Raw genomic sequence first — 18680 nt, forward strand, 5'->3', positions numbered from 1 at the left:
TTTTCTGGATTATTGTCCAAGACAGGTCCAACTATCCTGTATCTGGTTCTTTAACTCATCTGGTTTTAGAAAGGGAGACTTACAGGTCAGCAGAACAGATGGTAAAGGTCTGTCCTCTGTCCAGACATCATCTGTTGTGAGCTGAATGCCTTTGCAGGAGTGATAATTTCTAAGATTTCTAGAGGCGTGTGCACCTCTCTTAAAGGCAGAACTTCTTGAGCAAGAAGAGGTGAAGGAGAAGGGAGAGCTTTCTGTTTGGATTTCCATTTTAAGACTTTTATTTTGGAAACAAAATTACTTTACTCTAGATTTGTTGAAAGCTGTCATATGCTTTAAATACTGTTGAGGGGGAGTGTGTCTAATATTGAAACAGAAAACATTTGAAAAAAACCACGTCATTCTGTGTCATGTGACATCACATTTTCTATGATTCTGTTTCTTTTTTCTTCAGATATTAAGGAAGAAACTAATGACTGATGGTGCTCTCTGAGCAAAAAGAAAAATGAGGATGAAACTACTATTCTAAACTGCAATTAAGAAAAGACAGAGAGAGACAACAATAATATTTGCAACAGAAGCACTTTTTTGTTACTTTTTGGGGGGTTGTATTTTATTTCTTGTTTCCATTATTATTTTCCTGCTGAGGAAAGAAGCAGGGAAATTTAAAAAAAATAAAAGCTTCTGGTCTGTTTTTTTGCAAATCTCCTGACTTTATTCTTCTTAACAAATTCTAATCTTGAGGAGCTCACAGACAGGAAAGCGCTGATATAGGCAGAGAGTCCTATGGGTAAGTGGAAAATCCAGATCATGCAAGAGTCAGAAGCTGTGGCTTCTGGTGTGCTGGAATACGTGGGAGGAGAGACCAGGAAAAATAAGATGTATGGAAAACTGGAGGAGGGACTCCAGCCACTACACATAATTTTAGGGACTCCTAAAGATGGGAACCCAAACCCATGGGAAGCCCACTATGGGTTTGGCTCAGTTATTTCAAAAGAGGTTAAGCTCTGGGTTTTTTGGGTTAACAGGATCTGTGGATGGTTTATGTGGGTGTCTTGCATTTACACCCGCATCCTGCTAGGATGTGCTGCAGTTCAATCTGACAAGGTGTTTGATAAGCATGACTTTTCTCATACCCCACCTCCTACAGCGGGAAGATCATGCTGCAGTGTTAGCAGGAGTAGTTTAGCAGAGCAAACAATCTTGGCTTGATAGTCTTGGCATCTGCTTAACCTGGAACTGTCAGCTTAGGAAGTAGATAAAAATGTCTCAAATCAGTCGTCAGCACCACTAGCAGAGGACTCGAGCCATAGCTCTAGTCCCTAGGGACCACGGGTGCCAAATGAGTTTTACAGAATCATAGAATGGTTGGGGTTGGAAGAGACCTCTGGAGATCATCTAGTCCACCCCCTGTGCTAAAGCAGATCCACCTAGAGCAGGTTGCACAGGAACACATCCAGGTAGGTTTTGAATATCTTCAGAGAGGGAGGTTCCACAGTCTCTCTGGGCAGCTTGTTCCAGTGCTCTGTCACCTTCACAGTAAAGAATTTTTTACCTCATGTTCAGATGGATCTTCTTGTGTTCTACTTTGTACCCATTGCCCTTTCTCCTACCACAGAGCATGACTGAAAAAAGTCTGGCTCTATCCTCTCGACACCTGCCATTTAGATATTGATAAGCATTAATAAGATCCCTTCTCCATCTTCTCTTCTCCAGGCTAACCACGCACAGGTCTTTCAGCCTCTCCTCAGGAGAGAGATGCACCTGTCCTCTAAGCACCTTTGTGGTTCTCTGCTAGACTCTTATTGAACTGGGGAGCCCCAAACTGGACACGGTACTCTAGATGGGGCTTCACTAAGGCAGTGTAGAGGGAGACTGGACACAACTTTCTTACTGCACCCCAGGATACTATTGGCTTTCTTGGCCATGAGAGCACGTTGCTGGCTAATGGTTAGCTTGTTGTCCACCATGACCCCCAGGTCCTCCACCACCTCAGTGAGAGGATATGTTATATGAATAGGTAAAACCACATGGTAGGGTCCCACTGTGTCCTTGTGAGGAAAGACCATGATGTGGTAGGAAGCTGGAAGTACATTTTCTTTGATACTTTCTGTATTTAAGGCCGAGTCCTTCCACTCTTTTGGACATGAGCAAGGCCTGAATAATTTTTATATTTACAATGATCTGAGTGCCCCTATTGTGAAATTAAGCACTGTAGGGGCTTTTGTTTCAACTTCTCCATAGTCTGCTCAAAACGAGCATTTGGCAGGAGTTCAGTGCTGCTGCTCCTCTCCTTTTTCTTTCTCCTGTCTCTTGTTAAACACTGGTTTATGTCTGGCAGCAGCTGAAGACTCAGCAGTGCAGTCAGGGGCAGATTTGTATCACAAATCTACAGTTCTGTATAGAGATTCTATGACTTTCATTTCCTAGAGCGGTTTATTGCTGTCTGTATCAGCTGAGCACTGTTGGGAAATGTGCGTTAGTTCACCCCTTTTTCAGCTAAACCAGTATTTCCAAGAGTTGTGGATAGGAGTTTTCACTGCAATTAAAAGTGTGCTCTGAAGATTGTTAATGGTGACAACAGCAGAATTCTTCAGAGCTAGAACTGGCTATGAATATTGCCTGGATACAAACCCAATCCTTTGAGAAGATGAAAAGGACAAACCCAACAACGGAATGCTAATTTCTCTGCTCCTACCTCCCCCTTCTCTTACAGTAAAGAAAAAAGAATTTCGGGTGTTTTCAGAGGAACTTTTATTTTCAGAAATATGTGTTTTGGATGTTGTTTGGTGGCACAGTTGTGCAGCCAGTTTACATGTTCTGCCTACCACACTTCTCCTTAAAATGTAATTTCACCAGTCAGGATCACAAAGGGCTATGCGATACTAGGGGGGCTGAATGAGGACAGTCAAAATTTTGAAATGGAAAATCTTTTGTGTTCAAGCTTTTGTATAAAATGGATACTTCTTTGGGAATGGTTTGATTCATTTCCACACTAGTACCTTAAATTTGCCCGGTTCAATTGGGCTTGAAGTTTTGAACTGGGATTTCTTTCATATTGTTGTTAACAGCTGGAGGAAAGAGTGGGTACCTGATGGACAGATTCATCCCTTCTGTGGTTGCAGTGACTTCGCTGGAGCTAAACCAAGTTTAATCTACTTCACAGGGAGGCAGACAGGTATTTTTTCCCGGTGCTGCCACTGGCAGAAGCAACAACGGTCCTTGACCATGTGCCAGGTCACTGACCAAGGTGAAGAGTCTTGCATGGATCTGTGAGCCTCTCTATTAGACCTGCAAAACCCATTGCACTAGTATCTCAGAATGTCATTGCTCTGTGCACTATTTTCCCTGTTGTAACTTCCTTTTAGTGGAATTAGGTGCACTTTGCACAGACACTTTGGATTTAGGCCCCTGTGTGCTTTTATGAGGCGCTTCCTTTGAGTGTTAAGACTCAAGAAGGCTCACTTAATTAGGGGAGCAGCATCAAAATTCAAAATGCCATGACTTTCTAACTGTAGTATTTCCTTTTCTGAAGTAAAGAATTGTTTTGCCTCTCTATCATAATTTTAACCAGAAGTGCTGAGACAAGCAGTCAGAATTTTGAAGGAAGTCAGGCTTGGTGCAAATGGAATAGTTGTGCATTATCAAGTATTGCTGTAGTTTCTTCCTAATTAATGAAGATGTTTTATGAGGCAGAAAGCCAAATACCTGGATATTTGTAGTGGACTAATTCAGTACTACTGTTATAAGACTGGAAAGGAGAGTGAAGATACTGCAGGCAAATTTCAAGAGAAAAGTTTTGTCCAGTTACCCAAAGTATGGCTGTTTAGCCGAACATGGCATGCACACAGTCACTTTGGCATATCTACCTAAAATATTGCATATGCTAACATAATTAAAATTTTAACCTTCTGCTACTTCTAAATAATTGATGTACAAACAGGTAAATCTAGCATATTAACCTTTTCCTAAATGCCTTTGCCAGCATGTAGACATTCTTTTCTACAAGCAACTCGTGTTTTATGTGGTGAGAACACATAAAAACCTCATGAACTAACTCTTCTCTTTCAATCAAAAAGAGAAATCTTTTCTTACAAGTTCCTTAGTTTCAGTACAGCAGGATACATTAGGAAGTATCAACATTTGTTTGGTTTAGCAGTTGAAATTCCCAAGGTATTTTTTTGCATTGCTGATTATAATGTGTGCTACAAATAGCATGAGAAAAATATCATTGCTGAATGGTAGATATTGATTTTTCTTAGTGTTGCTGTGCTAAGCACAAGAACAACATATGAATAAAAAAACCCCACCAAACAAATCCATTATCTGACAGTGCTGTGCATCTTCACAAATAAATGCTGACGAGCATGGAAACACCTGTGATACCTCATTTAGTTTAATGATAATCATCCCTTCAGAACTGGTAATAAATCTGCCAGATAAGACTGCACAACATGAGATGCACAGTGTTAAGTCATCAAAACCAGCATTGAGGGACTCTGGGATGCAATGCTTACTCTTCTTGTATCCCACATGCCTGTATCAGTGTGATCCTATCAGACAAGGGTTCATAAATCCTGAACATTAAGCCCACACTTTCACAGAGAGCAGGGTTGTGACTGAAAGCCAATACAGGTTGTCATTGGAGAAGTGAACTGCAGAAAAGTGTTTGATTTTACAGCAAGGCAGCTGTAAAATAGCCAGGAGCTTAAAGGTTCCAGTTATATACAGGCATATGTTACCCTCCTGGGATACTTCTTGTGTCCTCTGTGCTTACTATACAGTTTTACAGCACCCAGAACAAGGAGTTGAAGTTTCCCCTTTGCTTTCTTTTCAGGAATTTTGAGCAAGTTGTGAACAACAGAGAAATCTGCAGCCTGTTTTACCTGCAAAGTGTACCTTTTGGGTCCACTTTGCCTTCTGCTCCTGAGAAAGAGAGGAAACCCAGCTCCTTCAGCCCTCCCTGCTGCAATGGAGGGGCAGAGGCAGAAGCCTCTGTGTAGTTTCTGGGGAGGGGAGCTAATCTCCCTTCCTTCTTCTCTGAGAAGGGAATTTCCTCCTTACCTTTAATCACAGCTGCTTCTCCTCAACCAGGCCTCTCAACAAAGCTGGGTGGATTTTTTGCTTGCTTTTTTGGGGGTGCAGGCAGCCATGGGTGTTCCCATGAAGAGTTATACCTGTCCTCCTCCATTTCTGCCCAGGATCTTCCTTGCACTTTATGTGGCTCCAGAAGACGCTATAAAATCAAAACTGTGTGATGGGTCATGATTAAGTTTGGTGGGAGCCTCTATTTTTGAGCTCCTGTGATCTCTGAGGAGTGCAGAAACAGTGGTGTGAGAAGGTTGGACAGAAAAAAGAGAGCACTGAGGGGACAGAATAATAGGACTAGGGAGGAAAAGCAGCACTGTTCAGACAGTGCTGGGAATCCTGAGCCCACAAACAACTCTGACTTGTTATAAACGTGTTTGTGTCCAAGCAATATCTCTGCCGTTGGCACTGCTGCTGTCTGGCATCTCCTCCTGCCACGCACCTGCAGCTTTTGTTCCATGAGAGAACTGAATGTGGCCTTTGCGCTGCCCGGTGGCCCCATGGCAGGCTGTGCAGCAGAAGGGCAAGTGGGGGGCAGAAGGCTTCCAGCCACTGCTTTTAAGCTCCGTTTTGGTTTTCATGATGGGATTGTCATGTTGAGGTATTACACACCCATTTTTCTGAGCTCGCCTTCACATTTCACCAAGGAGCATTTCAATCTGCCTGAAACCATACTGATACCATGGGAGCCCTTCTTGTCAGCCAATGGCTTCTGGGCATTGTTTTAATATAAGCCAGTCAGGGAAGGAGGAACCAAAATAAAGGTTACTCTGAGACCCTTCCTGAGAGGGGGTCCCCATCCCAAGTTCTGGCTCTGTGCTCCAGCATGTGGGTGCTGGGTTGGCTGGAGAGCATGTCTGAGCAGCTTGGAAGGCTTTCACAAAAAGCTGCACCCAATGCCTGCCAGCTCCGCCTGCCAGAGCAGATGAGGAAAGTGCAGTACAGAAAAAATATTCCATGAAAGCTGAGAGCTGCACACACCCTGATTTCTGCAACTTCGGGGCTGCACCAATGTGAGCTGGCAAGCTGCAGGCTGGTGCTGCGCGACATCCCACACACGGTGGCAGCCTGTTTTTATGGCTAGGTTGTTTACACTCACTCCATTTGCAACAACAAAGGCTGAAAATATTTCCCATAATTTCTGTTTGCTGTTCTCTGCAGAAGACTCATGTTTTATTTTTACAGCAACCTTCCATTTTGAAAAGCACTTTCCTGTTTGCGTCATGTTCCTCCAGTAGCAGAGGAATACTTGCCTGCCCAGTCTGCCAAGTACAAGCAAGAGGTGACTCCGGAGAAACACTGCCCTACGCATCTGGAGGCATGCTGTCTGATGATTCATTTTGTTAGTGGCTCAGGAAGAAAAGCCCTTTGTATACCGATGACTGAATAGCAGCCAATGTCTCATGATGCCAAAAGTCATTGCCTTTTTTCCTTTTGTATTTTTTTTTTTTTATTTTGGTCCCCAAATTATGCTCTCCACCCTGACAGAAGTTTATGGAGTCATTCCACTGATTTAAAACACTGTTTTAAACTTTGCCTACACAAAGGGAGGAAATGGAAAGGGAATCCCCATCTCCCTGACTCCTTATAGGGGAAGGCTTGCCCTGCGGTGCCAGGCTGCTCCCACAGGAAAGCCTCTGCACAGGGAAAAGTGAGTAATAGTACAGGAATATGCATCACTCTCTACCGTGGCTACAAAGAGACTGAATCAAGGTGGAAAAGAGAGTGTGAAATGGGAAAAGATGTGGAGGAGACATGGGTGGGTAGCAGGAGTCGGGGGAGACACCGCTGCCTGCTCCGAGATGTAGCTGGATGCTGTGTGGGCATCGGGAAAGTCTGGTGGGAACCTCTGGAATTGTGTTAGGCTGTCAATGCCTGCTGTGCAAGCCTAGCTGCAACCCATCACAGGACTTGTCCAATCAAGGTGGCTAGAAATTAGGAGTGCAATGAGAAATGGGTTTAATTCTTCTCTGACTTATTTCATTGTGAAAGGAAATAGTTTCTGCCCCAAGCCTAAGCCAGCCTGGTTGGGTGGACAGGGCATGCAGCCTGGAGCTGTGAGCGTGGACTCCATGGAAGAGAGCAACATCAGTCCTCTGCTAGAGGCTGCTTGGCTACCTTGAAGTAGAGGGTCTCACTATTGTGGGCATTTTGAGAAGAAGGTGATTCCATCTGCAAAACCCAGGAGGACAGAGGTGCTTCCCTCCAGCCTGGAGGAAGTTTGCCAAGGATTTAAAGCATCCTCTTGCTGGTTCGGTTGATGGCCTGTTCAGCAGCTTTAGCCTTAGTTGGTTTTAGGAGCATTTGCTCTGGAGGCTAATCAGGTTCCACTTCAGTGGCCACAACTCCTCCCACAGCCAAAGCTCTTGCTAAACAAATGTGCAGGACATGGTGTAGACCAACGCCCTCCCTTGATCCTGCCCACGCTGAGGGACTGTAAGCCGAGAAGAAAAATGAGATTAAAAAAAAAAAAAAAAAAAGGAGAAATGGAACTCCTTGTTCTGCTCTGAAAAGCAACATACATAACACATGATGCTATCAAATAAAATATTGAAATAAGAGTTGTTTCTGTTTAACTCATTGGATCTACAAAACCCAGCCTCGCCAAGGAAAAAATGAGAGAGGTGCTCTGAGCCCACACAGGATCAGCTAAATTAAGTTCCTGGTTCAGGAGCACCTTTTGCCCTTAAAGGTATTTACACAAAATTAGCCACAACATAGTTTGACTAACATAAAAAGGAGTTGCTATCTGGAGAGGCTGCAGAGGCATGTGGGGAATTCTCTAGGACTTTTTTTTTTACTGGCAATTGCATACAAAATGGAAAATATCCTGCTTGAAACAGAGCTGGCAGGCAGAACATAAAACCAACTTAGAAACTTTACACAACATAGCTGATGTGCAGCCAGTGACCCGCAGCAGCAGCAGGGCCTTACACAGCCACTTTTTAGAGAGTAGAACGGCACATTATAGAGTATACTTCACATTAAAAAAAAAAAAAAAAGCAGATAATTTTTCATTTTTTTTCAGAGATCATTAAAAAATTAAGAAATACTGCTAGGAAAGTGCTGCTTTTATCCAGCCTCTTTTGTGCACATGCGATCTTGTGATTATTTTTAGCTCAGAGCCCCTGTCTCAGCCAGCAAAAAGGTAGGTAGTAATTTGGATTGTTTTTTTTTTTTTTTTTTTTTTTTAGTCTTTTCAGCCAGTGCGTGACTGAGGCCATATTTACTCCATGTAATCTTAATTCCTCACTGAGTTAATAAGTTCCATGTGGCATTTTGATCATGCTGATCAGTATGCTTTATCAGTGTGCCACAAACGTGAAAGTATCCACAGAACATCCTGCGGGAATAGGAGGCAATAATTCTCTTCTACCTCCTGACTTTACAGCTTGGGAGTTCAGAAATAGGTACTGGCAATGGACTGGGACAACAGAGGCATAATTCTTCAGGAAGTGCAAGGGTTTGTAGTCCATGGCTCTTACAGACCTCAGCTGCTGTCATGTAGCCCCAGCACCCTAGCAAAACTAAAAGCACTTCACTTAGTACCCTCAGAAAATGAAGACCACAGTCACACTTGCCCCACAACACTTTGGGCCTGAAATGGGACAACATCAGTGTGTCTTCATCACAAGAACATTCTTTCTCTTCCCTGAGTTCCTCGATTTGTTCATTAGAAGCTTCAAGCTCCTGCCAAAAGGGAAGCACAGGTCTTGCACATCTGTACCGCCATGCATACCCATATGAATTAGAGGCTTCCTCCATGCTCTTCATACTAGCATCATCCAAGACTGCAGCTTTAATGTTGTTTATTCTCTACTCTTGGTTGTTCTTTGTTTTGTGAAATCAATGGCAAAAGCTACAGTTCACGGTGCAAGATCATACTGCCACATCCACATCATGACCACGAGAAGGCTGGAGCCTTTGATTTCATCATTTGATCTAAAAAACAAGCTGATAGACCCCTTCATAGTGTCAGGGTTTTAAGCTAGAAGAGGCATTAATATTTTTTAATCTGATCTCTTGTATATCCAGGCCATTAGATTTTCTCCTAGGTATTACCTGTTCCTGTCACTGCACAGCTTATTGTCCTTCCTCTTTATCCTTGCACCTATACTGTGTTTGCCTTCCCCACTCTGTTTCTAGCACTGACCCTTTCCTCCATCCCTAATTTTTCTCCCTCCCCTTACTTTCCCAGCCCCTCTCTTCAGCTTATCTTCCTGTGATACAAGTCTCACCTTTTCTGCACCACCGTCAATCCTACTCCAGGCTGCAGAACACGACATCTGGGGGAAGCTTTCCATGCTGCTTCTAGCAAACATGAGGAACGGCTTCTGGCTTTCTTTTAAAATGTCAGAAAGGGAAGTAGGGGTGGAAGGAGAATGTGGTGCCCTCAACCTCTACTCATCCATTTAGGGTTACAGTGACTACAGCCCTCCCCCAGGATTTAGAAGAAGTGCCTCCAGCACTGTCACTCCCTGGCACAAGGACAGAGGCTACTGGCTACTCCGCTTTTTTTTTTTTTAATTTTCCTGTTGAAACAAAATGAAAAAAAAAAAAATCCAAAAGGTCCCAAAGGAAGGTGCATAACCCTCTCTGTAACACCCTAGGGATGCAGAGGCCCAACTGCCATTTCCTAGTAAAAGTGGTCACGTTATAAATGCACAAATGCTCCTGGAACTGGTATCTTTCTTCTCCCAGCTCCAAGCGTCACAACCACAGAGCTGCAAAGTCATCCATCTCACCCAGCATCAAACTGTCCTGTGTATTGCAACACCAGATCAGCAATAAAAGCGTGGGCATGAGAAAACCTGCTCTCACATTTGCGGAACAGCAAGATGTTTCTGCATCATCTAGCACACTTTGCTTTTGTGTCATCTGCAGTTCCTACGGGAACTTGGCAACACACCCAACACAGCCAGTTTTACAACACAGTCTTGTGTTAAGTCTGCCATAAAGTATTTAGTATGAAGCTGAGAGAATTAACATGAATCACTTAACCAGGAGGGCTGACTAGAGATAAAACTTCAAGGCTGCCTACCACAGCACCAAAACCAGATCAATAGGTTTTATGCAGCAGATATAGTTCTCGAGATGAATAGCTGGGCATCTGGGATACCAGCAAGGATCCAAGAAAGCTGTGTCCCTTGGTGGCCCTAGCCCCAAAGAACCTCAGAGCCAAGCAGTCTGGGTTAGGGCAATGCCTGGGCATCTGGTGATTCCTAGCCAGAGGAGGCTGGGAGCGCTGAAGGAGGTTGAGGCAGGTTCACCACCAACCAGGACTGCCTTTAATGTTTTCACTTGCAAGCTTGTGCTTCCACACTGCCCCTAAGGACAAGCCTTGCTTTACATTTTGCTAGATACATTCTGTTCATGTTTTGTTACCAAGCCTGGGGGTAGCAGGGGAAAAGACTAGATGAGTCTGAATGAAACCATCAAATTTGGAGGGTGTTGTCCCACCAGGGGCAGCAAACTGCAGCACAGGGCCATTTGCAGGTGTGCCTGAAAGACTGGTACCTCAGGAGACATTTCAGTAGTCTGGGTGCTTTGTAACAGCCTACAGCTGGTCTGTGCCAAGTCTGATGCTTTTAGGCTTTAGCTCATCAGGGTTTCCCTCCAGGAGAGCGTATGTTCCCTGCACAAAGCCAAATGCAGAGGTGTGCCATGGGCCTGGGTGAACCTAATCCTCAAGAGGGCTGAGAAAACCTGGTCTCCTCCACCCAGGACAACTGGTAGCATGCAGAGTAGTAGTTTGTGTGCTCATCTAGAAAGACAGGTGTTGAGGACAAGGGGTTGCATTCCCTGGACAAGAGAAGAGAGCTCCTGGGGGGAGTCTATTGTACAAAAGGGCCCTTTCTCTTGCCTTTGAGAAAATTTGCCTACAGAGTATTTACACTGTGACCTATCCTCCAGGTGCAGCACAGAGATCCATAAACATCTAGAAGAAACCTCCCCAGCGAGCCCATCTCCTCCTGGAGGCAGCCCAAAGCAAGAGCCACCCAACTCAGGTCTCACCAGGCTGAGAAAATTTGGCTTGCATTACAGCACAGCTCCTGTTCCCAGGAAAAGCCTAATGACTATCTACAGATTTTAGGTGGAAGTTTTTCAGTGCTAGTCCCAAGGACATGCTTAGGTGCCCACATATTTTGGGGGCTTCCCCTCCAGGTCCAGCAGGACTGTATAGATGATGTCTCCCAGAAGCTTGTAATTAGGTGCTCTTTTTCTTTCTAAACAGTCATAGGCACACCCCTAACAAAAAGTAGAGACAATCCACAACTCTCCAAGACAGAGGCTGTACTTCTGTTAAACAGTGGTTGGACTTTGTTTTTTCTAAACATTGACAAAAATTTTTTCCTCTCAGCTCATTGTTGGCAACAACCAAATTCTGTTTGCTGATCCTTCAGTGCATACAAAAAACCCCATTCAACTTGAGGAAGGCAGCACAGAAAGTTTTAGCCCAGACACTTGAACTCTGGCAATGATAATGTGCTGATAATGGGGTCTGATAACCAAAAGCATGGATGAATGGTTAGTACCAGCTGTTGGACTATTTTACAGATAAATGTGACACACATTGTAAAACAAAGTGCTTATAGAAGGGAAAAATAAACTTTTTAACAGAAATCTTCCCCAAGAGTGAGATAGGACCTGTGCCAGCAAGCCAGAGTGAGAAGAGCTCCTCTCACAGTGTAAGAAGAGGTCATCAGCAATAAGCAAAGGGCTTGCTCTTCTCAGAAGGGATGCGGTCACTTGCACCCCCAACATGGCTGGAAAAGCAGAGGAAGCAACTTGCAAGATAGGCTTGACAGGCTCAGGAAGAGGAACTGATGGCAGCAAAAAAAAAAAAAAAAAAAAAATCAACTTTTACTAATTGCAGTACCAAGACAAGGGTGGAGCCAAGCTGGCCCTTGCAAAGAGCAGCTTACTCTTTCTAGTGAGCCTTGGCAGATGGGTTTAGCAGTCCTTGACAAGAACGACTTGCCAAGCAGCATGTTTACTGGTTGCTCAGCTTCCTGCCCTGTTGCCACCTTCTGTTTTGGTTCTTTTTCCATGATAAAGTCCTTCAGCACAGACATGCTATCCTTCACAAACCAATAAAATGCCAAAGAAACTGCTTATTGTTTTTCAATATAGTTCTTCTAACCTTGGCTGCTAACATGCTGGAGCATCCCAAGGGAGAGCTAAAGGGCACAGCTCACAGCTTCTCTTCCCAGAAAGCAACAGAACAAAACCCATGGCTCTGATAATTATGTTTTCTCAGGAAAGATAAATGCTGAAAGCTTTCCCAGAACACTGGTGAGGTATTTTTCCCTACATTTAGTGTACTTGCTTCTGCCAGAAAAGGATCTTTAGGTAGCCCACAGTCACAACAAGTTGCCAAGTGTGCAAAAAGAGACATTAATTTTAAAGGAGGCCAATAATGAATGGGGCACTGGAAGAGTCTGCTGGGAACTACCCTGTTTAACATCTTTACCTCAAGGAAATGGTGAAGTCCACTTTCCTCATATTTGCAGGGGGGACTGGTCAACATGCTTAAGGTCAGAGCTGTTATCCAGATAGGCTGGAGGAATGGGTCAGAGACCTTATGAAATTCACCACAAATAATTGTGAAGTCTCACATCTGGAAAGAAATAACCCCATGGCAACAGTACAGGTTGGGGACTACCCGGCTGGGGAGAAGCTCCACTGAAAAGGCCATTTTGGGGGAGTTGGGGTGGGGGTATTGTAGACAGCAAGCTGAATATGAGCCAGGAGTGCACCCCAGCAATGATGAAGGCCAACAGCACACTCAGCTGCATTAACAGGAACATAAACAGTGGATCAAGGGAAGTGTTCATCTCCAGCTTCTCAGCAGTCATTAGACTGCATCCGAAATATTGTGTTAGTGCCCAGTTTTTTCCCCCCTCAGCTCTGCCCTCCCCATCAGAAAGGCACTGACAGCAAGCTTGATGCAGCACAAACAAGATGCTGAGATTACAGGGCCTGCTCAACCTGGAGAAGACAAGACTCTGAGAGGCCTAACAACAGCCTTCCAATACCTGTGAGGAGGTCACTAAAGACAGAGCCAGGCTCCTTACTGTGATGTGTGGTGAGAAAACAGGACTGAACTCTTGTTCAGCTCTATCATCCTTGTTTCTTGGAGCAGAGCAAATAGCCTAGCCCACAGTAGAGCCATGAGGCCTGCTGGGACCAGACTCCCTGAAAACAGACTCTACTTGCTTCTCTGACCAATGAGATTTTTTTTTCTTCACTCATATACAAAGTAAGAGTCACAGAACTGCAAAGCAGTGACTACTCTCATACAAAGAGAAGCAGAACAGTAACTTTATTGAACACTCCCTGCCACTTTTAATATCTGTCTCCATTTACACTGGGCCCTGAATAGCCTGCAAGTAGGCCAGATTGTGAATCATGACTTGCTTGCAACTGACCCTATCTCTACACTGCCCCTGTTGCATTGTGGACAGTGGGATGCAATCTGAAATTTTGATGTGTCCATCTCCCTCATAGGAACTTGATTTGCTCTATGTCTCCACTATGAAGATAACCACACAAGTACACATGCAAGGAGAGGACCCAAGATATCTCAACAACAGAGCAGCATTAAGGATATTTAAAGCTATTCTTTTAATTACAAGCCTCAAGTTGAGAGGAGACTGTGGGTTTGGAAAGGGCTGCTGAGTACTCCCCCATCTTTCTATAAGTAGAGGCTGAAGGTACAGCTTGCATCACACTGCACCAGCTCCAAGCCAAAAAACTTGTCCTGTGGTGCAACTTCCCCTGATCTCCTCCACCCTATTCCTTCCTTGTACAGAGCCACAGAGCAGCCTCTTGAGAGCAGCTCTTTAAATCCAGCAGAACCTGCCGTGCTAGTATTTCAAAGGGAGTGATTTCACTGGTGAGACAGAGCAAAAGTGCAGTAGTCCAGCACATGGCAAATTACAGACTAAACGCCAGCATCGAGAACAAGGCATAAAAGGTCACTTCTCAGCCATAGCTCGAATATCTATTCAGCATCAAATAGGCAGCTAAAGAGGAGCATTCAACATGCCATGAATGGCTGCCTTGTGGATTCATTTTGTAGAAGCCACACATGTGGAAGCCTATGTCCCACAGCGGAAAAATCTCACTAAACTATTTTTATCATTGCCAAAGTCTTGCAACTGTCTAGATGTTCTAGGTTCATTTATAAGTGACCTTTGATAGTGTTCAAGATCCTAGTGCTGGCAGTTCAAATTAGGTCATTTCCTCCTAGCTGCCAACAGGCAGAAAGTGAAGAGGTGGCTAATTTACAATCATAATTATACAGTGGTCATAGATTTAAACGACCCTCTAAACATAGAAAATCCCCAAACCCCAACTTGGGCTGTGCGAAGTTAGCACTTGTCTTCCTAATTTGTAGCAGCAACTCTCACGCAGGGACAGCATCCCCCAGCCCCGTAAGGTGTCCCTCACTGGCAGCAGCAGCAACTTGTTTACACCACTGAAAAGCACCAGGTTCTTCATGCTTCTTCCACCACTATGCAGCACCCTCTGTCTTCCCAGGGTGCTCACACCATCACCTGCCTCCATGTTACCAGCCTGTTGCCAACCACAGGCTAGCAGTGAAAAATAAAAAAACAGGACAAAAGAAAGGTGCTTTGGTATTTAGAAAGAGGCCTTGCACTGGTTTTATCATTGCCTAAAGCTAGATTGCTTGCTAGGCAGCTGTCTCTGCAAAGGTTTGCAAGCATCTGCCTTCAGAGCTTGTAAGAAAACAGGGCAGGGTTCAGCTTGAACTTCACAGCACATCCCCAATGCAAGCAGCATCCGAAACATTTTTCACCAGCATTTTTAGTCTCTACCACTTTCTCCTCCTTCAGAGCAATTAACTTGAGCCAAACCATCCAGCCAATGGTTGCCTGGACTTAATCAGCTGAAAAAACAAAATAGTAGAGATGTACAAGTGGATCCTAGAAACTGTCTGCAAAAACTTCATATTCATCCTCCCCTTCTCCAAATACATCTGCTCTCTACCTATGTACTAGTAAACAGCTTAATTGCAGAAACATAGTCAGAATGTGGTATGATACATTTAAATTTTTAATCTGTTGGAGAACAGGATTTGTTCCCACCCCAAACATGTCAGGCTCACACCTCTTCCTACTATTGCCAGCTTCTTCCCACATCTCAGCTTCCACATTTCCTAGACCTACTGTCGCTTTTATCTCATACTCAATTATGGGCCTGATCTGCTAGGATTCCTGTAAAATGACAGTGTACTGTACCACAAAAGACTTTCCCAGCTCCACTGTAAAGGAAGAAGCTATTTCCCAGCCATAAACCCTCTATGTATGTCTCTACAGAAATCCAGGCTCTCCCTGCCATGGTGCACCTTCTCTCAACACTGCTGACCATGCAGCTGCCTTGAAACTCTGCATTCCCAAAGCTCGCTAGCTCTTATTTTGTAAATTAATTCTAAAAATATTTCTTCTGGCATAACTACTGTGTAGATTGCCAAATCCAGCCTTCCTCAGGACTTTGTCCCCTCAGTCAAATATTTCAAGCTTGCAACAGCATATATGCTGTGCCCTGATGCAAATTCCCATATTCTGCATTTACTCATATTTTTCCCTACTGTCCTTGGCTAGCTTACAACATGTAAACAGCTATATCCTTTAGTTGTTTGGCTTCATATTCCCTCATCTTCTCCCCCAAGGAGCAGACAAGTGGCATAGCTGACAGCAGCCTCGGAGCAATGCAGTGCCAAGCTCCCCAATATTTCCCCATCTCCAACAAGCAAAACTCCAGCAGCAACCTGTGCTCTGCCACAAGCATTTTATCAGCTCATACAATCTTTGCATAACATTACCAGTTTAACTGCATTGCAGCCAGTGTTTTATGTTAACGCCTAACAATTCCCATAGACATACAATATATAGTGTCACTTCTGGCCACAAAACACAGCTACCTTAAACAAATTCAATGTAAAGGATTAGCAACACCTGTATTTAATGAAATCTCTGCTTGTGTTTGGAAATAAAGCTGCTTAAGCCCTTTTCCTTTCTGGAATGGTTTCTCACATTCCAGGTGGGCTTTGAAGTCTTACAGTTGCACCTCTCTTTACTGATGGGGATGCTAAGACGGCATAGAAAAGTACTTCACCTTTGTATGTTTTCCTTCATCCTATCTATCCTTCCCAATTCTTTCCAACCTCCTAAGTTTCACCCAAGCATCAGTACTTGCTTCTCTGCTGACCCACTGAACCAAGACAGGCCTCTTCCTAACAGGATTCCTTTCTGTGTTCTCACTCACATCACTTCCCCTCCCTTCACAAGCTTTACATCACCACTGGTCACTTCTGCCACAGCACAAGCATAGGAAATGAAATTTGACATTATTCCAGTACTTCCCCTACAGTATTGTAATTCCACTATTTCTGCTTCCCAGAAAAATCTATTATTCCTTTTGTACACCCGAGCCTCTATGTGTGACTACACAAGTCAATGTGTTCCAGCTTCCTCAAGACAATCCCAACCTAACTTGAAGATAGGAACTCACTCCCTGCCTGGACAATCAGTGCTACAAACATGTTCAGGGCTGCCATTGCTTAGAACCAAATTCTTCAGGAAATTCAGTCACAAATGCTAATTGTAAAGTATAACTTCTCCCCATACAACTCATTATTCATTACCAACAAGTATTTGCTCCAGGCTAGACCTTAGAATGACTGCAACCAGGTTTTGCAGCTATAGTTCACATTCCTGCTAAAAGGAAAGTGGCATTCAAGTAATAAACAGTAGCTCTTTCTTCTCTGATGAAAGACTACTTACCCATCTGCTGATTAGCAAGAAAACATCAACCTACACAGAAAGAATGACCAAAGATTTGGTTGCAAGACTTAAATATGGGTGGAAGAGGCAGGCACCAAAAGCATGAAGTGTTTCTCACTGTTAAGGCAGCAGTTTTACAAGGCAAAGACTAACAACCCAGGAATCCCCCATCCAGCTTCTGTAGAAGGCAACAACAGTAAAAGGTATAAACTTAAATCATCCAGAAATTCAGTCAACTTGGATGCCAGTTTGAGAGCTACCTTCATAGCAGTCACCCAAATCCATCTCATGAGCTGAGGTGCTGAGCCTATGGCTTAGTTCTCATCACCTTAGTTATAACTTATTGCATTTTCTTGGACATTGCCAGACAGTGCTGACTGTTTGACTACAGCCAAATGTTGGCAAACTGAACACATGCATCAAAAAGGAGCAATAAAACCAGCGGCAGCTGAAGTCACCAGTACGTATTCACCTAATTCACCCGAGCTCTTTCAGGTGCCAGGTTCAGTCTCATGCTCAGGTTTACACAGCTGACAATGCTACATCTCAGTCCTGTGAGAGCTTAGCAACATAGTAGGTCTCAAATTCCCATAACAAGAATAGATTTTCCCCTCCAGACTCCCATACATCTATAGAAGAAAGATAAGCTCCTTTCTGAAGTTATTCCAGTCTCTGGAGGACACACAGAAGCATGATTACCATTTGATTTTTTTTTTTTTAAATCCAGACTTTTTTTAGGAAGACTCCATTAACATAGAATAATGCAACACAACAGGAGAGCTGCATGGTTTGCAGACCCCCTTAGACAAGCAACTATGTGTAACACAGGTAGGCAATACATTTCATGCATAAGTTCAGAGCTACAGCCAGAGCCTGTCCCTCAGCAACTGTTTCTCATAATAATTATCAACCTCCTTACCAGAGAAAGGTGGGAACAAGCAAGGGCTACTGAAGACATTAGAACCTAGAAGACAAAGACCAGAAGCTCCTAGGAACACAGATAATGTACTACAGCAGGGGCAGACCAGATACAGGTATAACACACCAGCTTGCTGGTACAGCTGCCACCAGAAAGTATTCTAGAGAATAAAAAAAACACAGCTATTTATAGCAGTACAGGACAAACTGGTAATTCTTTAGGCTATGGGTTCCACACTAATATCTCTGCTCTCTCCCACATCCACTTTTAAACTGAAACAGGATAGCCACTGCTCTAGCTGCTGCTGCATGCAACAGTCTCATGCAACTTGTTTTTTTCCACTTGGAAACCTGAGATTTGGCACAAACTTTTGAGATTGTACTTTGCCAGCTTTGGAAAAACAAAGCACAAAGCCAGCCACTGAGAAAAATCCTCAGTATACACTATGGGACTCTGCCTTGTCAAGGGACTGATCCCAGAGGCCAGAGTTATGTCAGCAGATGGGCTGACATAAGAAAGCCCATCTGACTTCAGGGTAGAGCCCAGCCTGTTCACAACAAAGTGCCACAGCCTGCATATCATCAGTATGAGAGTCATCCCTTGCCGCCCTGTGTAAAAATGACAGGAAAAATGCTACAGCAGTGACATTTTAGGAATACAAGAACTGCTTTTGTTCACACACACCAAGGAAAAGAGTAGTTACAATACCATTGCTACCAAGCTCCAGTAGTCAGGTTTTCCATTTCTTGGAATTACCTTCAGATATGGCATCGGCACTGGAGTTATTTCCTGCTTTATACTACAGCCCTAGTGATTTAACATATTAGGCAAGTTCAACTCCATGCTACACATAGAGTAGTAGT

The 18680-nt window shown here is 43.9% G+C and overlaps 1 protein-coding gene across 1 annotated transcript in view; it reads left to right on the plus strand.

Annotated features, from left to right (window-relative positions):
* NOBOX (NOBOX oogenesis homeobox) overlaps positions 1-18577 on the plus strand; it is a 31947-nt gene extending 13370 nt beyond the window's left edge. The window contains exon 8 of the mRNA XM_054063527.1: positions 452-18577. Within this exon, the coding sequence (XP_053919502.1) occupies positions 452-477 (26 nt within the window). The 3' untranslated portion in view covers positions 478-18577. The remainder of the gene's footprint in view (positions 1-451) is intronic.
* Positions 18578-18680: the final 103 nt, after the last annotated feature.

The sequence above is a fragment of the Cuculus canorus genome, chromosome 1 (genome assembly GCF_017976375.1).
Source record: "Cuculus canorus isolate bCucCan1 chromosome 1, bCucCan1.pri, whole genome shotgun sequence".
Taxonomy (NCBI): domain Eukaryota; kingdom Metazoa; phylum Chordata; class Aves; order Cuculiformes; family Cuculidae; genus Cuculus; species Cuculus canorus.